At 46.1% G+C, this 23,758-nt stretch overlaps 1 protein-coding gene across 1 annotated transcript in view; it reads left to right on the top strand.

Annotated features, from left to right (window-relative positions):
* The first annotated feature begins 4,027 nt into the window (after positions 1 to 4,027).
* The window catches only part of FREM2 (FRAS1 related extracellular matrix 2), a 489,280-nt gene continuing 469,549 nt past the window's right edge, over positions 4,028 to 23,758 (top strand). The window contains exon 1 of the mRNA XM_069205491.1: positions 4,028 to 9,181. Coding sequence (XP_069061592.1) covers positions 4,156 to 9,181 — 5,026 coding nt within the window. The 5' untranslated portion in view covers positions 4,028 to 4,155. The remainder of the gene's footprint in view (positions 9,182 to 23,758) is intronic.

Below are 23,758 nucleotides of genomic sequence, written 5' to 3'. Positions count from 1 at the left end.
TACATCCACTCACCCAGTCCTTGGCAGGATGAAGCACTCTGGGAACCATGCCCCCTCCAGAACCAGTGGAGAATAGCATCCACTACTCCAGTCCTTGGCAGGATGAAGCACACTGGGCACCAAGCCCCCTCCAGAACCAGTGGAGAACAGCATCCACTACCCCAGTCCTTGGCAGGATGAAGCACCCTGGGCATCATGGCCCCTCCAGAACCAGTGGAGGAAAGCATCCACTAGAGACACTGTGGCTTTGCACTCCCCAGGACCAATCAGTGGGCAACCCACCCACTTGAGTGACTTGTGAGACTGTGGCTTTGCACTCCCCAGGACCAATCAGTGGGCAAACCACCCACTTGAGATACTTGAGAGACTGTGGCTTTGTACTCCCCAGGACTAATCAGTGGGCAACCCACCCACTTGAGAGACTTGTGAGACTGTGGCTCTGCACTCCCCAGGACCAATCAGTGGGCAAAGCACCCACTTGAGAGACATGAGAGACTATGGCTTTGCACTCCCCAGGACCAATCAGTGGTCAACCCACACACTTGAGAGACTTGTGAGACTGTGGCTTTGCACTCCCCAGGACCAATCAGTGGGCAAACCACCCACTTGAGAGACTTGAGAGACTGTGGCTTTGCACTCCCCAGGACCAATCAGTGGGCAAACCACCCACTTGAGAGACTTGTGAGACTGTGGCTTTGCACTCCCCAGGACCATTCTGTAGGCATGGAGCCCCCTTGTGGAGCAGTGGCGTCATCCCTTCATCTGGCTGAGGTGCCCCCCCTTCCCTTCCCCCTGAGGTGCCTGTTTATTTTCGACCTGATGCCCCAGCAGTCTTCTCTCCGTTTAGAGGCAGGTATCATGTGTGGGCTTCACCCATGCATTTTGGGACCACTGGTCCACGGACAATGATTGGAACACTATCCGGACTTGTGTAGTTGCTGTACATATTTGTAAATAATGATCTGTTACAGACCTGTTTCAATATCTGAATTTTCGATGATTACACTTGTTACAATCATTTCCTTTTGTCCTTGCGTTCTTCCACAGGGTTACGGGTGTATATGTAATGTAGCTGCATGTATTTGTGTGTATGGTGTTTTGGGTGAGGGTGGGGGTGTCGTGTGTTGCGTGTGTGTGTCACTCTCTTTTTCCTCCCCCCGTGTGCTAGATGCAGTACTCACCGTGGTCGTCGCCGCCGTCTTTGCTGCTCCTGGTAGAAGAGGAGGTAAACCAACATTGGTAGCACCTGTAACTCGGGCTCCATGGCGTCCTGGTTCCTCGTAGGGTGTCGAGAGGTGAGTGGTTCCCGTTCCAAGTACTGTTTCTGCTGTGTTTTTGATGGCATTGGTACCGCCCCGGAAAAGGTGGCGGATTGGTGCCTTGTAATACAGTGGGCAGTAGATTGTGTTTCACCTGTCTGTTGGTGGTTACCGCTGCGGTGTTTGTTTCTACCGCTGTGGCGGTCGGAGTGTTAAAGTGGCTGTCTGTGTTGACAGTTGTAATGAGGGCTTAGATGCATCCTTTTCTCACCCCCCTGTTACCTTTATTGGTCCAGTACAATCACCCATTTGAGAAAAACAGACCCTTGTTGAGGTATTCCCATGTAGGCTCCTTATTAAACTCAGAAGAGGGGGCTCAATGCCCGCCAGACTCATCAGCCTCCCTACCCACTAAATGGATTGCACAGGTGAGGTCCATGAAGGCCATGTGCAAATCCTCTCTCCTGGCCAGCACATATTTGTCTTTTATAAGTTTTAAGTTTAGGGCCCGATCCGCTGTGCCCAATCCTGGGTCAAAGCCATACTGTAAGGGATTAAAAAAAGAATTTGCCTTCGCCCAAGAATCCAGTCTCCCCAGGATAACACGGCCCAGAATTTTCACTGGGGAAGCCAACAGGGAGATTGGCCAGTAACACTTAGGGGAGTTCCGATCCCCCTTTTTATGGGCAAGTGCAAAGTGCTCCGTCCCATGCTGTAATCTCTCTTTGGGCTTCTAACCACACCCATGTCACGTCAGTCACTTTCATTGGTTTGTGGGCTTGCCTTTTAAAATCCACTTGCTTTCATTTGTGAAAGGCATGCATACGTCATGCCTTTTCTGGTGTTTAGCCCACCCACACAGCACCGGTAAACTACTGAAACCATTTGAGGCTCGATGTTTTCAGCATGGTTTCCGGGCTACTTTATCTTTTTATTTTCCATGCAGCCCAATCACGCTGAGGTTTACATAGCGCAATTGTGCTCGTTTTTTCCAAATTCAATTTCGGCGTGATCGCGCTGTATTTTTTTTCTTGTAATTTGTGTGGCAAGAAAAGTCCGGTTAGGAGTTTACAACGCTAATAGCTCTAACTCAAGCAAATGCGAGACCCGTTGCATTGAAAATGCTTGTTAAACATTGGGACTATTACAGTTTCCCTCCACGAAGTGCTCAGGTCGCTCCTCAAGGCGGACCTAAGGACATATATAACTAAAGGGGCCCAAAAAGCAATATTAGACTTAAACCAGTCACTCAGAACCCCATGTGGGCCCGGTGCCTTCCCATTCTTTGCACTTATAATAGCTTCTGTTACTGAATATAAATGTAGAAGTTCCTCTATCCAAGCCTCCTCCACCAAAACGGATTTGGAGCTACTTTCAGAGAAACCACTTTCAGCCTGTAAACCTGGATTAGAGATAGAAGTAAAATGGGTCATCCATTCTTGTGCTGGAATATGGCAAACGATCTCTGAAAGCTGATTATCCAAAAAGAAAGCGCTTTTAACATCACTGCTTCTTCGCTGGACAGAGTTTGTGGCTGCTTTGAGGTTTTTTAGTGATATATATATATATATATATATATAAGGATTACCAATTTTAGGTGGCTCCACCAGTTATATCTGTGGTCTGTTGCTCTGCCCCCTTCAAAAAATCCCCTATAGCGTTGCCACTGGTAATTCATATGAAAAAAAGAATCTGTCTTGCAGGTTTCAAGCAATCCCTGTATCCCACGGCATTCCCTCTGTTGGATTACACACGCGTTCTACTCTTGAAGAGTGAATGAAGCAGAGCCGCCTTTTTTGCACTGGTGCTGCATTTCCTACCACAAAGGACAGGGAAAAAATAACAAAGCGAAATGTTTTCCGCAAATTGGCCCATTTGTTGTAAGTGCAAAATACACCTTTGTTTACGTCTTGTACACCAGTGTACATAGGCACCCGCCTAAGTACTCTACAAATGTAAGCCTGGCGCCGCAGGTATCACTTTTTAAATGCATACTTATTTCCACAGCCCCCGGCTACGCTTCCCAACTCTTCTCATGTTTCTCTCGCTGCCGTGCACGAGGAAAACACGCACCTCTCTTTGATCGCTCTCGGCAGCCTAGTCCTAGATTAGCGTGTCCACGGTGCCACAGTTCAGATATGAATTCCTTTAACCGAATTCCGAGTAAAGAGCGGCTCTAGGCAGCCGCGTTCGTAAAGTAATTTTTACAACTTTCCCCAAGTCACCGCAAAAAAAACAAAAAGGGAGATATCAAAGGTCTGTAGGTATGTGAGCGCACATTGGCATGGCGCATACATTGGGCACACTGAAAAGTGTAATGCAGGAGGTTGACGCACCGTTTTTGCCACCTGCTCTTGATGTCACTGCACGTTGGGTGGGTAAGTGAACTGAAGGGATTGCCCCGAGCTCAAGAGCAGGTTCCTATTGTGCCATGACCAGAGGCCAGCAAGCGCCCACCTTCGCCGCTCCCACCAAGTTGTGGGTGTGTCCTTTCACCTTTTGACACCCTCTCCTCGGCACGCAGGACCCACCAGGGTCAGCAGCCTCTCCACTCCACGGTGGTCAGGAACCTTCACCCCCGACACTCGCCTTCTGGCTGATCTAGCAGCGCTTGTCAGCGCTCCCCTCCCCACCGAGCTGCGCACCAATCCCGAGGGACAGGGGCTGGCTCCGCCCGGCTTCTGACTGCCCCTGGGACTCCGGCACTTATAACCTGCTAGTCAGGCGCTCGGTGCAGTGCTGGGGGCTAGAAACGAGCATGGTCACCCGTAGCCAGGATTAGGAGGGGAACACCTCGGAGAGGCAGGGCGTGCTTCACCCGTTCACACAGGTGGAGTCTGCGCTTCTTGCAGGACTTTGGCAAGTTATTGGAACTTCTTGGAAGGACGCGGCGAGAATGAGGACAGCTGAGGACGCCCGGGCTGGAGCGCTGCTGTCACTGGGGCTTTTGTTGGCTGTAGTTGGCATTGCCCGAGCACAAGCCGTGGCGCACCGAGACAGTGCCCCCTTATCATACGGAGCCCCCTGGGAAGCGGAGGGGGCTATCCTGCTCACCAACAACGGCATCCGAGTGCCATTCGGCAAGTCTGTCTATCTGGATCCCTTGCAGGATTTGTCTATTACCGTGCAGCCGGGCGACCGGTGCCACCTGTCCGTGCTGGACAATGACCCCCTGTCCCAGAGGCCCGGTCGCCTGTCACCGGCCAGGTTTCCCTGCGACTTCGGACTCGGAGAGGTGAAATACACGCACTTGGGTTCCCGTAGCCCGTCCACAGACAGGGTAAAGCTCATGCTACGCTATGACACGCAAACACGTACAGTGGTGGTGCCCTTCATGCTGGAGGTGGAGGTGCTTTTCACCCAGCTGGAGGTGGTGACGAGGAACATGCCTCTGACTGTGGAGAAGCTGATGGGCACCAGTGGGCCAATTGACAGGAAGGTTCTGGAGTTCACTTACGACCGGACATCAGAGGTGTGTAGGATCAGGCCTGTGGTGGGTCTGGGAGGGCTGCCCAGGTATGGAAAACTCATTAACTTCCAGCCCAAGACCCCTGGTCAGATGGTTGACTGTGAGGAATTTCTGAAGCTGGATGTGCGCTACCAGCACACAGCTACCACCCGATCCCCCAACCGGGACTTTGTACCTATGTTGGTAGAGTTGCAGGACCGCCATGGCCAGGTGATGAAGCAGGAGCACTTCCAGATCCTTGTGCGGGTGCGGGAAGGCTTAGATAACACAGCACCCAGACCGAGCTTTGTGGCCATGATGATGATGGAGGTGGACCAGTTTGTCATGACTGCCATCACCCCAGACATGCTAGCAGCTGAGGATGCAGAGTCTGACCCTGGGGAGCTCATCTTCAACATCACATCACCCTTTGGGCCTGGCCAGGGAAGCATTGTAAGCACAGATGACCGCAGCATGCCCATCACCTCTTTCCACCAGCAAGACCTGCAGGAGTTGAAGATTGCTTACCGGCCGCCTGCTTCTGACTCGGGGCATGAACGTATCTTCGAGATTGAGCTGGAGGTGGTGGACACAGAGGGTGCCTCCTCAGAACCATTCTCCTTTATGATCTTGGTGAGGCCTATGAATACCCTGGCACCTGTGGTGACACATAACACAGGCCAGTTGTTGTATGAGGGTCAATCTCGCCCCCTTTCCAGCGCCCATAACCTTGAGATCAGTGATGAAGACAACCTGGAGGAGGTGCGGGTGCAGGTGATAGATGGGCTTCGACATGGCCAGCTCTCTGTGTTGGGTGCCCCACCTAACAGAAAGTTTTTCACCCCTCACGACTTAGATTCTGGGCTTGTGGTCTATCAGCATGATGGAAGTGACACTTACAGCGACAACATAATCTTTCGAATGACCGATGGGCAGTATGAAGTGGAGTTCCTGTTCCCGATCACTGTTGTGCCCACTGATGACGAGCCTCCAATTGTAAATGCCAACACCGGGCTGGTGCTCTCTGAGAAGGAGGTGGTGCAAATCACGCCCTTTGTGCTCAGTGCGACTGATATTGACTCAGAGGACCTGACCCTTGTGTTCACCCTGGAACTACCATTTCCCAGCCTGGGAGAAGTGGTACTCCGGCAGCAGGAGGCACCAGAGGATGACTTTGCCTCCTGGAGACACCTGCAGAGTGAAGGCCTTTACGAGAAGGAGGTGAAAACCTGGTTACAACAGGACATCCTCGATGGGAAGCTCTTCTACAGGCACACTGGGCCCCACAGCACATCCACTGTCATGGACTACCTTGTGTTTAGAGTCCATGATGACAACGATCCTCCAAACCAGTCTGGAGAGAATACGCTTATCATCAAGATCCATCCAATTGATGACATTCCCCCTGAATTATACCCAGGCACCTCGCTGAGAATGGTGGTACAGGAGTACCAGCTGACCTACTTCCGGAGAAAGTTTCTTCGTTACACCGACTTAGACTCTGACGACAGAGACCTGAAATACACTATTACCAAACCACCCACTGACATTGATGAGAATAACCCTGTGGAAATGGGCTCCATAGTACTCACAGAGACTCCGGATGTTGTTGTGACTGAGTTCAATCAGGCTCAGATCAACCACCACAAGGTCGCTTACAAACCCCCGGATCTTGAGCTGGGAATCACACCCCATGTAGTGCAGTTTGAGTACACAGTAGAGGATACAGCTGGGAATACAGTGGGGGACATTTTCACAATCTACCTACAGCCTGTGGACAACAAACCTCCGAATATCATCAACACTGGATTCACTGTGCTTGAGAGCGGAACTCATGTTATCACAAAGTCAGAACTTGATGCTACTGATACGGACACACATGGGCACCAGATTTTATTTACACTAACCCAGTCTCCCAGGCACGGACAGGTGCTGTTGTCACTCAATGTCATGATGGTGGGACATTCTTTTAGCTTAGAAGACCTAGCCAAAGGTAGAATATCCTATATTCACAATGGAGACGAGTCAAGCAGTGATTCATGTACTTTGGAGGTCAGCGATGGTGTGCATGTTGTTACTATTGTGATAAAAATCACAGTGCGACTCGTGGATGATGAAGTCCCTACACTAAAATTACCTCCTGGAACTATTGGTTCCTTCTTAGATGTTCTGGAAAACAGTGCTGCCGTGATCACCACAAATGTCATCCAAGGCACAGATGAAGATACAGATGACCTAATGTTGACTTTCATTGTTGAGGATCCACCATTGTTGGGGGACATTTTGGTGAATGGAATTCCAGGTGAACGATTTTCACAGAGGGATATCATTGATGGCGCTGTGGTGTATTCTCACACCAGCGGTGAAATTGGGCCACTGAAAAAAGAGGATTCATTTAATTTAACCCTATCTGACATGTCTGAAGAGTGGACAGTTGGGGGGAATACTGTCCAGGGAGTTAGAATTCAGGTGACTATTCTACCTGTCGACAGCCAGCCACCAGAGATTACAGTAGGAGAGCAGTTTACTGTTGTCGAGGGGGACAAAGGAGTAATCACACCTTTACATATAAGTGCCAAAGACATAGACACACAGAATGATGATATTCTTTGTACCATTGTTATACAGCCCACCGCTGGATATTTGGAAAATATTTCTCCAGCCCCAGGTTCTGAAAAGTCAAGAGACGGAACAGCTATAAGTGCATTTTCCTTGAAAGACCTTAGACTGGGACATATTTTCTATGTTCAAAGTATCCATAAACATGTAGAGCCCGTGGAAGACAGGTTCAATTTCCGTTGTTCCGATGGAACCAACTTTTCCCAGAGGCACTTCTTTCCCATTGTCATCATACCAGCCAACGATGAAAAGCCTGAAATTTTTATGAGAGAATTTGTTGTCATGGAAGGGATGCGTTTGGTTATTGATACACCCATTCTCAATGCAGCGGATGCTGATATCCCGGCTGACCATCTGACTTTTATCATTACCAAACCCCCTAAGCATGGACATATTGTAAACCAGCTGGTGAATGGTACTGTTTTGGTGGAAAGCTTTAATTTAGAGCAGATTAAGGAGAGCTCTAGCATCATTTATGAGCATGATGACTCTGAGACAACAGAGGACAGCTTTGAGGTGAGCCTCACTGATGGCAGGTTCACCGTTGAACAAACAGTGCTCATCATGGTGATACCTGTGGATGATGAGACCCCCAGAATGACTATCAATGATGGACTTGAAATTGAGATTGGAGAAACCAAAATAATCACAAACAGAATCCTGAAGGCTACAGATTTAGATTCAGATGATAGCACTCTGACCTTTATTGTGCGACATGGCCCAGGCCAGGGCCTTTTACAGAGAAGGAGGCCCTCTGGTGGAATTGAGAACATCACCCTGGGAATGAACTTTACTCAGGATGAGATAGACAGGGATTTCATCCAGTATGTGCACTTTGGACAAGAAGGGATTCGTGACCTTATAAAGTTTGATGTGACAGATGGTGTGAATCCCCTTATTGACCGCTACTTTTATGTGACCATTGGAAGTATTGACATGGTATTCCCAGATGTCATCAATAAAGGAGTGTCACTGAAAGAAGGGGGGAGGGTAACACTCACAACAGACCTCCTGAGTACCAGTGACCTGAACAGCCCCGATGAGCATTTGGTTTTCAGCATTACCCGGGCACCTGTCCGGGGCCACTTGGAGTGCACAGATCGCCCGGGAGTGCCAGTGACTTCCTTCACCCAACTCCAGTTAGCAGGTAACAAAGTCTACTATATTCACACTTCAGATGATGAAGTGAAAATGGATAGCTTTGAATTTGAAGTCACTGATGGATACAACCCAGTGTTTCGCACCTTCCGGATTTCTATAAGTGATGTGGACAACAAAAAGCCGGTTGTGACAATTCATGGCATGGCAGTCAGTGAGAGTGAACACAAGCTAATAACCCCCTTTGAGCTAACAGTGGAAGACAGAGATACCCCTGACCATCTTCTGAAGTTCATTGTGACCCAAGTACCTGTTCATGGGCAGCTCCTGTTCAATAACACAAAATCTGTGACAACCTTCACCAAGCAAGACCTTAATGACAATCTGATCAGCTACAAGCACGATGGAACAGAGTCCACTGAAGACAGCTTCTCATTCACAGTAACGGATGGCACGCATACTGACTTCTACGTTTTCCCTGACACTGTATTTGAAACTAGGAAGCCACAGATGATGAAAATCAAAATCACAGCAGTCGACAATGGGATCCCCCAGATTGTGGTTAACAAAGGGGCCCCCACCCTCCGTGTCTTGCCTACTGGTCATGTGGGATATCTCATCACCAGCAAAGTCCTGAGAGCTGAGGACAGGGACAGTGTAACCCTCTTTGTGCGCTTCCGGGTCATTGAGGGGCCCCACCACGGTTTCCTGATCAACCTGGATAAAGGCAACCACAGCATCATTCAGTTCACACAAGGTAAAGTGTATGGATCTTCCTGTTCTGTCTCTGTCTTTTCCCTTCCCTTCACCCCTGGTTGCAAACCTATCACTTGTGACAAGCACAATCAAAATGAATGTCAACATATTATTGTTCAACACTGTTTTCACTGAAATCACACCAGCAGCGCGTCAATATTAAAAACACGATAAAAGCACTGTAAAAACTATAGTGCATAAAAGATCAAAACGTGTCAGTTCTTAGCATTAATAACGAATAGCCTTGTCTACTTACATATGCGTCATTAGATATAGTACCGTGTTTCGCTATTTTTAAAATGTTCACTTGTGTTGAAAATGCAAACTTGTTGGTGTAGTTATAAACAGGTGTTCTGTACATTCAAGAAATGACCTGCACAGAAATCTCTTATAAGGGGAAAATATGCTTTAGGCATATCGAAGGCCAATGTAACTCAGCACTGTTTGTTTTCAATCATATCCAAACACACAGTAATCAATAGCGTTTTTTAAACAAGTCTATTCATCAGCCAATAGGCAGTATTGTGCATTACACTTCAACAAAGGAAATCACTTTAGCGTGTCTGCCTCTGGTAAGGGCCTGATATATCAAAAAGCTTCTTTTCACATAGTGGCCATGATTCATGAACTTCACTTTGTAGTACGTTTTGTAGTACTACAGTAGTACTACTACATAAATTACTATGAAGTGCTATTCACAGGCTGCTCATTTGTACTAAATTACGCGTTTTAGTAAGTTTACTAGTTTGTGGTGTTCAAAAACTGCACTTTTGTAGTAACTTACATCTTTGTTGTAAGTTCTCACCACCATCTATTTTCTGTTTAAGAGTACTGCAGTACCAGTGGTTGGCCATGTGTAGTGCTGGACTTAATACAAAATTATAAATTAGAACAAAATTTTAGGTTACTACAAAAGTGCAGTTTGTGAATACCGAAAAGTAGTAACCTTACTTTAAAGTGTAAACTTACTCAAAACAGCTGTGCTAAGTTTCCCAGGTTCATGTGTGATGTGCTGCTCCTGTTCAGTTTTTTTCTTTAAATTCTGGGACTTGTAGTCTGGTTTATTCCATTATAAAACAGGACTACAAGCCCCAGAATTAAAAGGACATGTCCTGGATTGGAGCAGCATATCACGCATGGACCTGGAAAACTTGGCATCTATGTTAAAACTGCAACCTACCTTTGTGAATCGGGCATTGTGTGTCTATAGGAAAATACTCATATACCCAAGAGCCCACGTTTCTGCGCCTCTTCAAGTAATTTGTGTAAACTGAAAATGCATTACGCATCTGCTACACGTACTACTGTCTATACGTGCCAGAGCACGGGTATCCTGGCAAGTTACAAACCTGGGCCATTTTATAACGTTGTGCCAATGCCAATGTTACACAAACCATTCGAAAACAAGCGATCTGTTGTGTTAGGTTGTTTTCCTTCTTTCGGTTAAGTTATGAACTCCGCTCCTCATGAGTACCACGCACCTGTTTTGGCCTAACATACAGTTATTAAACACAAGACCCCAGAGCTCTTTGGTGCAACCAGTGATTTTGAATTGTTTGACCTTTAAGATGTTCTTCTGGCTGAAATCAACAGATTCAGTGGCAGGTGCGCATTTCTGATGGATTTAGCAGCGTCGCTGAATTCCATAGCCTCTGGGCATCACAGTGCATATGCTCCATTCAGAGATGTTACTGTGAAATTGCCGTAAAGAACCAGACTAGCCACATTTCTTATATTTTGAGCCTAACAAATTTAAGATGTACGTGGTCGCACACCCACTGTAGTATGACGCAATTTGTAATCGGCAGGTGAGAAGACGATATTCTTAATTCGGACTACTATACCTTTGTTCGGCAGCTGAGTTAAATACAGAGGCTTGCACACGCATGATTTCCCACATCCTGTATTTTTTTAAGTTTTAAACTCACTTATTTTTAAGGTAAACATAGCAGACATCGATGACTGGTGTAAATTCAAACAAATTCGCATTCGTCGTCAGTAAACGGACAACTTTAGATAATCCTAACCAAGTTATCAAAATGTGAACGTTTTAGTTAACTTATTTTGATGTTCTTCGGTACAGCACCATTGTTCTAATTCTCTAAAATACCTGCTAAATATCGGTTATAGACAAGGCGCACACGAGGAAACGTCATGCGTGTGCGCACGTCATGCACGTGGGAGAGAAAACTTGAACTTTTCATATTTTACGTCGCATTGACCTTCATTAGAGCGGTAGGTCGTGGCGAAGTCGCCACCCCCTCCAATTCACAAGAAACAGTCTCTCATAAACAGCCACAGACGCTTGAGTCTTTGCAAAAGTGAAGGTTTAATGTATCAGGCAATCAAAACCTAAAGCGTTTTGGAAAACCAAGTTTCCTTTATCACCGACCCTTGGTTTCCTGGTCCAGCAAAAAAAACAAAGGTTATAGTTAGGCTGACATCGTAGAAAACCATAGACATTTCTCCAGTTAGTTATCTCAAGTAATGATAACTCGTGGCCTAAGGTAACTATAACTCGTGCCCCCACCATGCACAGTTTTTTCCTCAAAAATGTTACTGCAAATATTACAGTGATATTAGCAATGATGTTGTCAAAGATGTCATGAGTGCCATAATTTGTAGGCTAATTAGCAGTGCATGACTAGGGCACCAGTTATAGTTACCTTAGGGACTGAGTTGTAATTACTTGAGATAACTCTAACTATAACTGGCGAAATTTCTGTGGTTTTGCACGTTTAATATGTGAGCCTAACTATAACATCCCGGTAACCTTCGTATTTTTTCAGTGAATATCTACGTTTTTTAAAATTCTATTTCCCAACTATAACGTCCCTGTAACCTTTGATTTTTTTCAGTGAATTTCTGTTTTATTTAACATATACTAATTTTCATTGGACGTTAATCCAACCATGGCACGCATGGCCTGCGGCCAGGTCCTGAGGCCAACCCCTTATAAGCACTCAACCTTGCACCATGCACGGCCTTCGCCCGTGCGCAGTAGAGGTTGCCTGCAAGACCTGGCCTGCAGCCAGAACCCTGCACTGCTCCCACCAAGCAAAAGCAAACAGCTATGTCCTGGGGGTGGGCACCCCGGAACATAGCTGAAGCCAGTCCTGGAGGGTGGCTGTCCCCAGGGCCATCAATGGCTCCGCGAGAGGGGGGGCTGCGTGGCCCCCCTCCAACAAGCATTGCTCCAAGAGTTGGTGGTCCCCAGGGCTCAGGGGTCTGAAACAGAGCCCCATTACTCTTTTAGTGTAGCCCCAGAGAGGTGGCAGTCCTTGGGGCTACATCAGCCATCTTTAGGAGTATGAGTAGCACTACACACTACTGTACACCTGCCATCCAGGACTCAGCTCTAAAACAGAATGCAAACTAGTGAGCATCAGAGAGGATATCATTCTCGCTGTCTTTGGATGAAGGCCAACACTAGGCACTGACAAGTCATGACCCTCCTCCAAACTACGATGCAGCTGATCGTGTCATAGTACTAATGACTAAGGGGGTATAATGTAGATTGAAGTCTCAGCATACAAATAATTTAATCATACAGCCTGAGCCACAAACAACAAACCATTAGTGGTTCAGTCAAATCTTCTACTCTGCGTGGTTTCATGAGGCCTACCTGAGGGTTCCCATGTTACCTTGCTCTTAATAGTATTATGTGTCTACCGATGCAGGTAATCAAAGTGTACAATTTTCACTACTTGATGTATGGTGATGGCACATCAAATCCACCCATCTAGAAAATGAAACAGGTTGTCATGTCAACATCAGACATTGCCTAGGCTGTGTTTACTACAAGATGAATAGCTCCCAGTTATCATGATTCATGGGAAACTACCATTTCTACAAACTAACGCAGAACAAGCTTACCAAAAGATCCTAGTGCTTCTTCCCAAAATATTTTATCAACCAGCTTGGACAAGTACAAAATCAGACCATCAGAAAACACAAACACACTGCACCCACCTCAAAATGTTGCCTTTGGCTGAGAGTGGAATCCAGGAGTAAGTTTTGCAGTCCTATGTAACAAGCATAAGGTCTACTGAAACAAATTCCCAGACTTCCTGTAGCAACAATGTCCACTTTATATTGTGCAGGCAGCTCCATTTGACAGGTGTCGATTCACTGATAACATGGGGCATACCCCATGGATACAGAAACCCAGGCTGTCCAATACTTTCATTCCATCCCACTGAAAACAGCCAATCACTTTCTCATCAGGACTTCCATGAAGAGTGATCGTTGCAAACAGCCTTCGACAGGTGATTGACATAGAGGGACACTACAGCCGACTAATGTTTGACCGAGAGCCTACTCTGTACTCTGACTCATCCATTAAAGCCCTTAAGTCACTTCCTAAGTGCCTACTCCCCTTTGTTCTGTTTCACAACCTAAACTGTGGTTTACTGTACAGCAGACACAAGTAGAGAACTTGCCTGCTCTTCAGGGCTGTGAAGTCCACACTGTCATGCACGGTGCCCCTTGTGCACATTGGCTTTCACTCATCCAACGTTTACTCACAAGTGCAACAAACTGATATGTTCGATGCAGTAAAAAAAAACTGAAAAAAACAATATAAATACTTTTGATCTCCGATAAGGTATAAACAAGATAACTTCACATAAGTATCGCCTTACAAGACCTTCCTAATTTAACCTAAGACAAGTTTGAGGATTAGTACCTGAAAATTGGAGGAAATGTATAATTGGAAGTGATGTAATACATCACCTGTCTAAATTGCAGGTGTGTCATTCAAAGTATAAATTACTTGTGATTTGGTCCTCCTTTTACAAACAAACCCTAGGTGAAAACGTGCTTTAACAGAACAGTGCCTCACTTACTCTGTCAAGCCCAGACTGGAATCTGTTCCCGGAAATGTTCCTAAAGCTGGAATACATGACAGGCTCAACGGAGAACAGGCGGTAGATGGCACATTCTCTTTGTGTGTAAAACAACAAACACATTTTACTATTTTAAAATAAAAATACAGTGGTGTTAGTAAGATAAATACTTATCTGTGTAAGAATTATGTTGTAAATATACTGCCAGGTGTCAATACTGATCTGGAAAGTAATCACAAATGAACCCTCTCGTCACGTTGTCGAATTTCTTTGCTGAATGAGAGCTGAAGGCATTCACACACAGCTTGTAGACAATGGCACTTTCATTTAGTGTTTCATTTTAGCCTTTCACTACATTCAACATCACATAGTCTAGAAGACAAAAGGTGCCGGTGCCCAAAGCTCTCCTCTTAAACACGCGGCTGCTGCAATTAAATGTGCGAACACGGAATACTGAGGCAGCGTAATCCTGAAGCATCATGGGCCTTTTATAATCCATTTACAACCACTTCCTGCCCCTCCAGGTCACTCTGGCAGCTTTCTGCTTTCTCCCTTTGTGACGCTTTTTGGTTTTTCTCTTCATCCGTCTTTCCTATATGTGTCTTTTGCTCGCAGAAAATGTTTGAGGCATAAAAATAAGCGCCGGCCCTCAAAAATAACTGCCGGTGCTCAGCACCGGAAACAACAAGCACAAAATAAGCACTGGTAGGCACGCTAAATAGACGAGACCTGCAAATTAAATTGCAAAATTACTTGATTCCCATGAACTTTGACACTATGAGGGTTATTCTAACTTTGGAGGAGGTGTTAATCCGTCCCAAAAGTGACGGAAAAGTGACGGATTTACCACCAGCCGTATTACGAGTCCATTATATCCTATGGAACTCGTAATACGGCTGGTGGTATATCCGTCACTTTACCGTCACTTTTGGGACGGATTAACACCTCCTCCAAAGTTAGAATAACCCCCTATATTGCTTGGTAGACGTCTACAGTGCTTCGTACTCCTGACAAGGCCACAAAGTACTCCAGTTTGCATTAGGTTCCTCTGCCCTTTTAGAGAGCACGGTTGATCGGAAGTTGCATGTAGATTGGCCTGCATGGGAGATGTTGGATGAGGTGCATGAGGTTAAAAGATTTGCTTCAAATGTGCTGCAGCCACTGTGTTGCTGAGATTGTGAGGGTAGGTAAAATAACTGCCTATCATTTTAGGGATGGTCAGTGCCCAAAGTTTGAGAGGACACACGCAGCATAGCACATAGATAGGGGTGGAGCGTAGTGAGGAGCATATTATATGGAGAACTTCCCAAAGGGACAGAGCTACATCCCCAAGAAACACCTTTCAACAACAGTAGGGTCCACCGAGGGTGAGAGAGAGGCACTGTTAAACAAAACAGGTATAAAAGACTTTAGTACACCCTGGATCACTGCTCATAAAAGAATTGTGGTCTTGGTGGCCCTTTGGAACTTTCTGGAAAAATCGAACTATCCGTATTCATTTGAGAGTGTTTGCATTGCCTAGGGATATCCTCCCTGATTATGGGACACAAGGTTACATGTTCAAACCAAATTACTAATCAATATGAGATCCATCGGAGACTTGTCCTAGAAGAATATGATAGTTTATCTGGGTTTACATAGGCCTCACTAGTCTCAGCCTTCACACTGGTTTGCCTGTATTATGCATGCAAAGCTGTACTGCAAGCTGCTATTTAAAGTTAGGAATTAGGAGTAGTTTTGTAAAGCAGGTTTGAAAAAATCAAAATATGTCTTGGAAAGCTGACATCGGTATAAGTTATAATAGTTAAGCTTGGGTCTGAATATTTCAAGTGGTATCGTGCACTTGCAGCTGCTTGTTATTTTTGTGTACAACCCTTAATCGATTCGGATGCTCATTGTGGAAAATGATGACGAATGGCCGCAGTTTAGCTTCTTTCTGATCTGCAAATATGACTCTGGTTAAATAGTTGTCCTCTTAATTTCATGTGGGCATTTTCTCCACCAAAGCACAATTACTCTCACCAGTTCTTATTGTTAGCTAGACTGGCACAGAACCTGTGTTGAGCAGCATCTGTACACTAGCTTTGTAACTTCATTTATAACGAGAGATTCTAGTATTTCTCTTTAAAATTTCACTTTACAAATGATCATAGAATCATGGGCTTTTCCAGTTTTCTGAAAGATTAGCAATAATTTCGAGTGAATGGTACAAACATAATATATAGCGCCAAGAAAACATACGGCGATAGCGCACTTTATAAATCATAATCTTTATATAATGAGAATATATACATGCTGCCTTCATGTGCCTTATGAGACCTACCGAAGGGGACCTTCTTCAAACTTCTCACTAATACAAAGTCTCACCACATTCCTGGCGCCACTGAAAGCAGCCAGTTATGAGCATTGAAACCCGCTCTCAATCATCAATAAAGCCCTCAACCCCATTCTATTTTTTTAATAAATCTTTTTATTAAACTTTGCTTAGCGTACAGTACATATAGTAGTTGAGTTAATTGTACAGTGTACACTTTAAGCAGAGCAAACAATAGCATGCACATGAGACTCAGGTCGAGATGTAAGTAAAAATATCAAAGGATAAACCACAACAAGTGTCCTTTATTATTAGGGTGGTATCCTCAATGTGGTTAAAATAACCCCATCGAGGAGTTTTCTGCAGGGTTCTAATGGGTATTATGCCCACTTTATGTCCCTTCGTGTTTTGGAGTTATTTTAACCATATCAAGGATATCACCCTAATAAAAGCGGACACTTTCCATGGTTTATCCTTTTTTTACTTACATCTGGACCTGAGTTCCTTGTCCAGTCAGATAATTTCTAAGAACTCCCTCAGGATAGCCCCACTTGAGGGTGAATCCACACTGGTAGTATCATCTTACCAGGGTGGGATGAGGTGGCCAATGATGAAGCATGTCACATTAGGTGAGTGAGCCCACCTCATCCAAATCTTTGAGATTTCTGGGGATTACACAGTAGGAAGGATCATAACAGTGGAGACTTTGTGAAATAAAGCATTTTAGGCTAAGGATACAAGGAGTGAGATGCACTATATGGATGAGTGATATGAATTGAGGCTAGCATGGCATTCCGTTACGCCTATTTTGTTCTTTTCCCCTTTTGTGCAAGGAAGCGAGATCTCTGTCCCCCATATGTGGAGTGCAGAAATGCCAAGATTCCACCCACCTCTTCTTCGCCCATCTTCACATATTCAGTAGCCTTGGTAATTAGGCCAATTACACCACACCTTTTCCCATTTCCTAGGGCAACCCCTGCTCTGATATACCTCTTGTTCTGCCCGCCTCATTAGCATTCTAGATATTGTCTGAGCCTCTCTTATATGAGGGACTTATCTCTCTCCATTCAAAAATGGTCAACTCTTACCCTGAACAAGAAACTTAGCCTTAAACATGAGGACCTTAGCAAACATCGCACTGCTATCCTTCTCCTCTTCTTTAAAGTCATGCATCTACATATGTGGACACACACCACCTTCTGCAGTTATAGAAAAACTCACTTCCAGTCCTGCTGCATCACAGAAACCACAAGTGACTTCACAGACCTTAAAATGGTGACATCCTCTAAGCCACCCTCCCTAAAGTCTTAGCAAAATTTGACATTTTTATCTCTAGTCTCCAATCAACATCTTCACCTCTCACATGAGCATGGAGAAGAAAGAGAGTGGTTTACGTCTTCCCTAGCCAACCAATTTTCAGTGTGTTCCTCTGCCTCCCCCCTTGTCTCCTGTCCCCCACTGCATGCATCACATGCTGAGTCTCCGATGTTCTGTCCTCTCCACACTGACCTTTGAATCTGTGCATGCAACTTTTGATATGACTGGAACAGCAGAGTAACAATACACATCAGAGCATAAAGAAATCACACCAACAATATGCCTAATCTAAGGATAAACCTCAACCAGTTCAAATGTAAAAATTCAGCATATACTCAGAATTACAGCACATAAATATGGATAATATACCCTAATATCCAGTTCTGAATAACAACTGTGTGCCTTTAAAACTACACTCTCATCATGACGTCCTGAGAAAATTTCCTGCCTTCAGTATTGACTGGCACTTGGGGGTCAGGAACTTCCTGCATCTGGGTCCACGGGCTGAATGTAGGAGGCTGGACTGGCTTGTAGTGAGGACCTAGGGGTACTTGCACCTTGCACCAGGCCCAGTTATCCCTTATTAGTGTATAGGGTGTCTAGCAGCATAGGCTGATAGATAATGGAAGCTTAGCAGAGCAGCTTAGGCTGAACTAGGAGACGAGTGAAGCTCCTACAGTACCACTTAGTGTCATATGCACAATATCATAAGAAAACACAATACACAGTTATACTAAAAATAAAGGTACTTTATTTTTATGACAATATGCCAAAGTATCTTAGAGTGTACCCTCAGTGAGAGGATAGGAAATATACACAAGATATATGTACACAATACCAAAAATATGCAGTATAGTCTTAGAAAACAGTGCAAACAATGTATAGTTACAATAGGATGCAATGGGGACACATAGGGATAGGGGCAACACAAACCATATACTCCAAAAGTGGAATGCGAACCACGAATGGAGCCCAAACCTATGTGACCTTGTAGAGGGTCGCTGGGACTATTAGAAAATAGAGAGGGTTAGAAAAATAGCCCACCCCAAGACCCTGAAACGTGAGTGCAAAGTGCACTAAAGTTCCCCCAAGGACATAGAAGTCGTGATAGAGGAATAATGCAGGAAAGACACAAACCAACAATGCAACAACAATGGATTTCCAGTCGAGGGTACCTGTGGAACAAGGGGACCAAGTCCAAAAGTCACAAGCAAGTCGGAGATGGGCAGATGCCCAGGAAATGCCAGCTGTGGGTGCAAAGAAGCTTCTACTGGACAGAAGAAGCTGAGGTTTCTGCAGGAACGAAAAGGGCTAGAGACTTCCCCTTTGGTGGACGGATCCCTCTCGCCGTGGAGAGTCGTGCAGAAGTGTTTTCCCGCCGAAAGAATGCCAACAAGCCTTGCTAGCTGCAAATCGTGCAGTTAATGTTTTTGGATGCTGCTGTGGCCCAGGAGGGACCAGGAGGTCACAAATTGGACCAGGAGGTAGAGGGGACGTCGAGCAAGACAAGGAGCCCTCTTCGCAGCAGGTAGCACCCAGAGAAGTGGCAGAAACAGGCACTACGAGGATGCGTGAAACGGTGCTCACCCGAAGTTACACAAAGGAGTCCCACGTCGCCGGAGACCAACTTAGAAAGTCGTGCAATGCAGGTTAGAGTGCCGTGGACCCAGGCTTGGCTGTGCACAAAGGATTTCCGCCGGAAGTGCACAGGGGCCGGAGTAGCTGCAAAAGTCGCGGTTCACAGCAATGCAGTCTGGCGTGGGGAGGCAAGGACTTACCTCCACCAAACTTGGACTGAAGAGTCACTGGACTGTGGGGGTCACTTGGACACAGTTGCTGTATTCGAGGGACCTCGCTCGTCCTGCTGAGACGAGACCCAAGGGACCGGTGATGCAGTTCTTTGGTGCCTGCGGTTGCAGGGGGAAGATTCCGTCGACCCACGGGAGATTTCTTCGGAGCTTCTAGTGCAGAGAGGAGGCAGCCTACCCCCACAGCATGCACCACCAGGAAAACAGTCGAGAAGGCGGCAGGATCAGCGTTACAGATTGCCGTAGTCGTCTTTGCTACTATGTTGCACTTTTGCAGGCTTCCAGCGCGGTCAGCAGTCGATTCCTTGGCAGAAGGTGAAGAGAGAGATGCAGAGGAACTCGGATGAGCTCTTGCATTCATTATCTAAAGTTTCCCCAGAGACAGAGACCCTAAATAGCCAGAAAAGAGGGTTTGGCTACCTAGGAGAGAGGATAGGCTAGCAACACCTGAAGGAGCCTATCAGAAGGAGTCTCTGACGTCACCTGGTGGCACTGGCCACTCAGAGCAGTCCAGTGTGCCAGCAGCACCTCTGTTTCCAAGATGGCAGAGGTCTGGAGCACACTGGAGGAGCTCTGGACACCTCCCAGGGGAGGTGCAGGTCAGGGGAGTGGTCACTCCCCTTTCCTTTGTCCAGTTTCGCACCAGAGCAGGGCTAAGGGGTCCCCTGAACCGGTGTAGACTGGCTTATGCAGAATTGGGCACATCTGTGCCCAAGAAAGCATTTCCAGAGGCTGGGGGAGGCTACTCCTCCCCTGCCTTCACACCATTTTCCAAAGGGAGAGGGTGTAACACCCTCTCTCAGAGGAAGTTCTTTGTTCTGCCATCCTGGGCCAGGCCTGGCTGGACCCCAGGAGGGCAGATGCCTGTCTGAGGGGTTGGCAGCAGCAGCAGCTGCAGTGAAACCCCTGAAAAGGCAGTTTGGCAGTACCAGGGTCTGTGCTACAGACCACTGGGATCATGGGATTGTGCCAACTATGCCAGGATGGTATAGAGGGGGCAATTCCATGATCATAGACATGTTACATGGCCATATTTGGAGTTACCATTGTGAAGCTACATATAGGTAGTGACCTATATGTAGTGCACACGTGTAATGGTGTCCCCGCACTCACAAAGTCCGGGGAATTGGCCCTGAACAATGTGGGGGCACCTTGGCTAGTGCCAGGGTGCCCTCACACTAAGTAACTTTGCACCTAACTTTTACCAGGTAAAGGTTAGACATATAGGTGACTTATAAGTTACTTAAGTGCAGTGTAAAATGGCCGTGAAATAACGTGGACGTTATTTCACTCAGGCTGCAGTGGCAGGCCTGTGTAAGAATTGTCAGAGCTCCCTATGGGTGGCAAAAGAAATGCTGCAGCCCATAGGGATCTCCTGGAACCCCAATACCCTGGGTACCTCAGTACCATATACTAGGGAATTATAAGGGTGTTCCAGTAAGCCAATGTAAATTGGTAAAATTGGTCACTAGCCTGTTAGTGACAATTTGAAAGAAATGAGAGAGCATAACCACTGAGGTTCTGGTTAGCAGAGCCTCAGTGAGACAGTTAGGCACCACACAGGGAACACATACATATAGGCCACAAACTTATGAGCACTGGGGTCCTGACTAGCAGGGTCCCAGTGACACATAACAAACATACTGAAAACATAGGGTTTTCACTATGAGCACTGGGCCCTGGCTAGCAGGATCCCAGTGAGACAGTGAAAACACCCTGACATACACTCACAAACAGGCCAAAAGTGGGGGTAACAAGGCTAGAAAGAGGCTACTTTCTCACACAACCCCCCCCCAAACGAAGGACAATAAGGCTAACCTTGGCCAGTTGAGACTTTATTGTCTAAGTGGTGATAAGTAGAGAGTAGCTCTGCAATAGACTGGTTACTCCCTTTATTATCCACTATATGGTTACCTCCCTGTGGGGATGTAAACCACCCTGTTTGAAGTTTTTTAGCTAAGCAACAATGTGAAGATGTATTTTCAGAGTTTCTATCAGTAAGTTTTAGTTTAGAGCAGTGGGAATTGTCCACTGAACCTATTTGTAGTGATGGAAATGCCAGACAGGGATGCTGTCTCAGAAAAGCCATAGCTGGGCAAAAACTTTGTCCATATGGCTGGAAGAGAGAACAGGGATGCTGTTTCTCTTGGGTTGGAGCAGGGCAGGGATGCTGTCCTATGAGCTCCACACTAGGGCAGGGATGCTGTCCTAAGTGTTGTGAGGCAGTGCAGAGTTTCTGCACTAAAGTTTCTCTGGGAGGGTTGGAGGGATGCTCCATGTTAACTAAAATGGTGCTCTTTTTCTCACCAATGTTAGTTATCCCACAGAGAGGTACTTCCACCTCAGGGAGTACAGTTTTGCCAACTGATGATTCCCTTGGAACAGGTGCCACCCTAGGAGAGGTTTCTCCCACCATAGGAATGGTATCCTGAATGGTAGGGTGGTTAGGGGATACTGTGATACCCTTTTTACCTGTTGATGGAGAGGGATCCTGAGTTTTCAGGCCTTCTCTCCTTTGCTTTTTCATTTCAGTAGAAATGAGAGGGAACAATTCCTCTGGGATGCCCAGCATGGCTGCATGGGCATAAAACTCTACATCAGCCCAACCTGAGGCCTCTAGGTCATTACCTAAGAGACAGACTACAGGTAAGCTAGGTGATACCACCACCTGCTTAGGGCCAGTAACTCCACCCCAACTAAACTGAATTATAGCTAAGGGAAGAAACTTAGTGGAGTTATGGACATCAATAATTTTATACTGTTGTCCAATGATGTGTTGTTCAGGAGCCACTAGGTTTTCAGTCACCAAAGTGATACTGGCACCTGTGTCCCTGTAGGCCAAGGCCTCAACACCATTTATTGAAACTGTCTGCCTGTACTTATCCATTGTAAGGGGACAAGCAGCCAGTGTGGCAAGGCCATTGCCACTAGGTGTGACAGAAACTGTCTTGGGACTGACTACCCCAGTTTCTATGATGGACCCATAAGTGAACCCAACTACACCCTTTGCTTGACTGTTGCCAGCAGTCCCACCACCAGTACCACTACTGCTAGGGGCACTAGAGCTTGATGTATTAGTGGTGGTAGGCTCAGGGGGTTTACCTGGACAGGACTTATCCCCTGGCCTATGGCCTCTGTTTTTACACACAAAGCACCAAGGCTTTTTAAATTCTGTAGGTTGAGAAGAAGAGGAAGAATTTGTTTTATCCCCACCCCCTGAAGAGTGTTTAAGATTTGAAGTGGGATCTTTGGTTTTACCCTTATCCCCATGCTTATCTTGAGATTTTTCACCATCTTTCTTCTTGTTGTTCTCTTTGTCACCCCCTGTATGAACTTTTCTGTTCACCCTTGTTCTGACCCATTTGTCTGCCTTCTTTCCCAATTCTTGGGGAGAGGTCAGATCAGAGTCCACCAAGTACTGGTGCAACAAATCAGACACACAATTATTAAGAATATGCTCTCTCAGGATCAAGTTATACAGGCTGTCATAATCAGTAACTTTACTGCCATGTAACCACCCCTCCAAGGCCTTCACTGAATGGTCAATGAAATCAACCCAGTCTTGTGAAGACTCCTTTTTGGTCTCTCTGAACTTTATCCTGTATTGTTCAGTGGTTAAGCCATAACCATCCAGGAGTGCATTCTTAAGAACTGTAAAATTATTGGCATCACTTTCTTTCACAGTAAGGAGCCTATCCCTACCTTTTCCACTGAATGATAGCCATAGGATAGCAGCCCACTGCCTTTGAGGGACATCCTGTACAACACAGGCCCTTTCAAGTGCAGCAAACCACTTGTTAATGTCATCCCCCTCCTTATAAGGGGGAACTATCTTATGCAATTCCTGGAATCATGCTCTTTTGCAGGATGACTATGGGGAATACTGCTGCTGCCACCATGGGTTTCTAAACCCAACTTCTGTCTTTCCTTCTCTAGTTCTAAAGACTGTCTATCCAAATCCAGCTGTTGCTTTTTAAGCTTCAGTCTGGTTTGTTCCACCCTCAACTTATTGAGTTCCCTCTCTAACAATCTGTCATCAGGGTTGGTGGGAGGGACATTCCTAGATACAGAGGTATGATGGGAATGAACAGAAGGAGACCTGTCCCTTACAGAGGGCACCCTAACAGCTTGGCTGACAGTGTAATGTGAGAGCACATCATCTGGATGATGTGACTCCACCTCAGTACCAACTATGCTAGACTGTCTAGTAATGGGCAGGCTAAGAAGTTTCTTTCCTGAACCTTTTCCTGGGGGAGTCCCTGGATCAGATTGGGAACCATTAGCTACTTTTT

This window comes from Pleurodeles waltl, chromosome 8 (assembly GCF_031143425.1).
Source record: "Pleurodeles waltl isolate 20211129_DDA chromosome 8, aPleWal1.hap1.20221129, whole genome shotgun sequence".
NCBI lineage: Eukaryota > Metazoa > Chordata > Amphibia > Caudata > Salamandridae > Pleurodeles > Pleurodeles waltl.
This window is presented reverse-complemented; position numbering and strand designations above follow the sequence as displayed.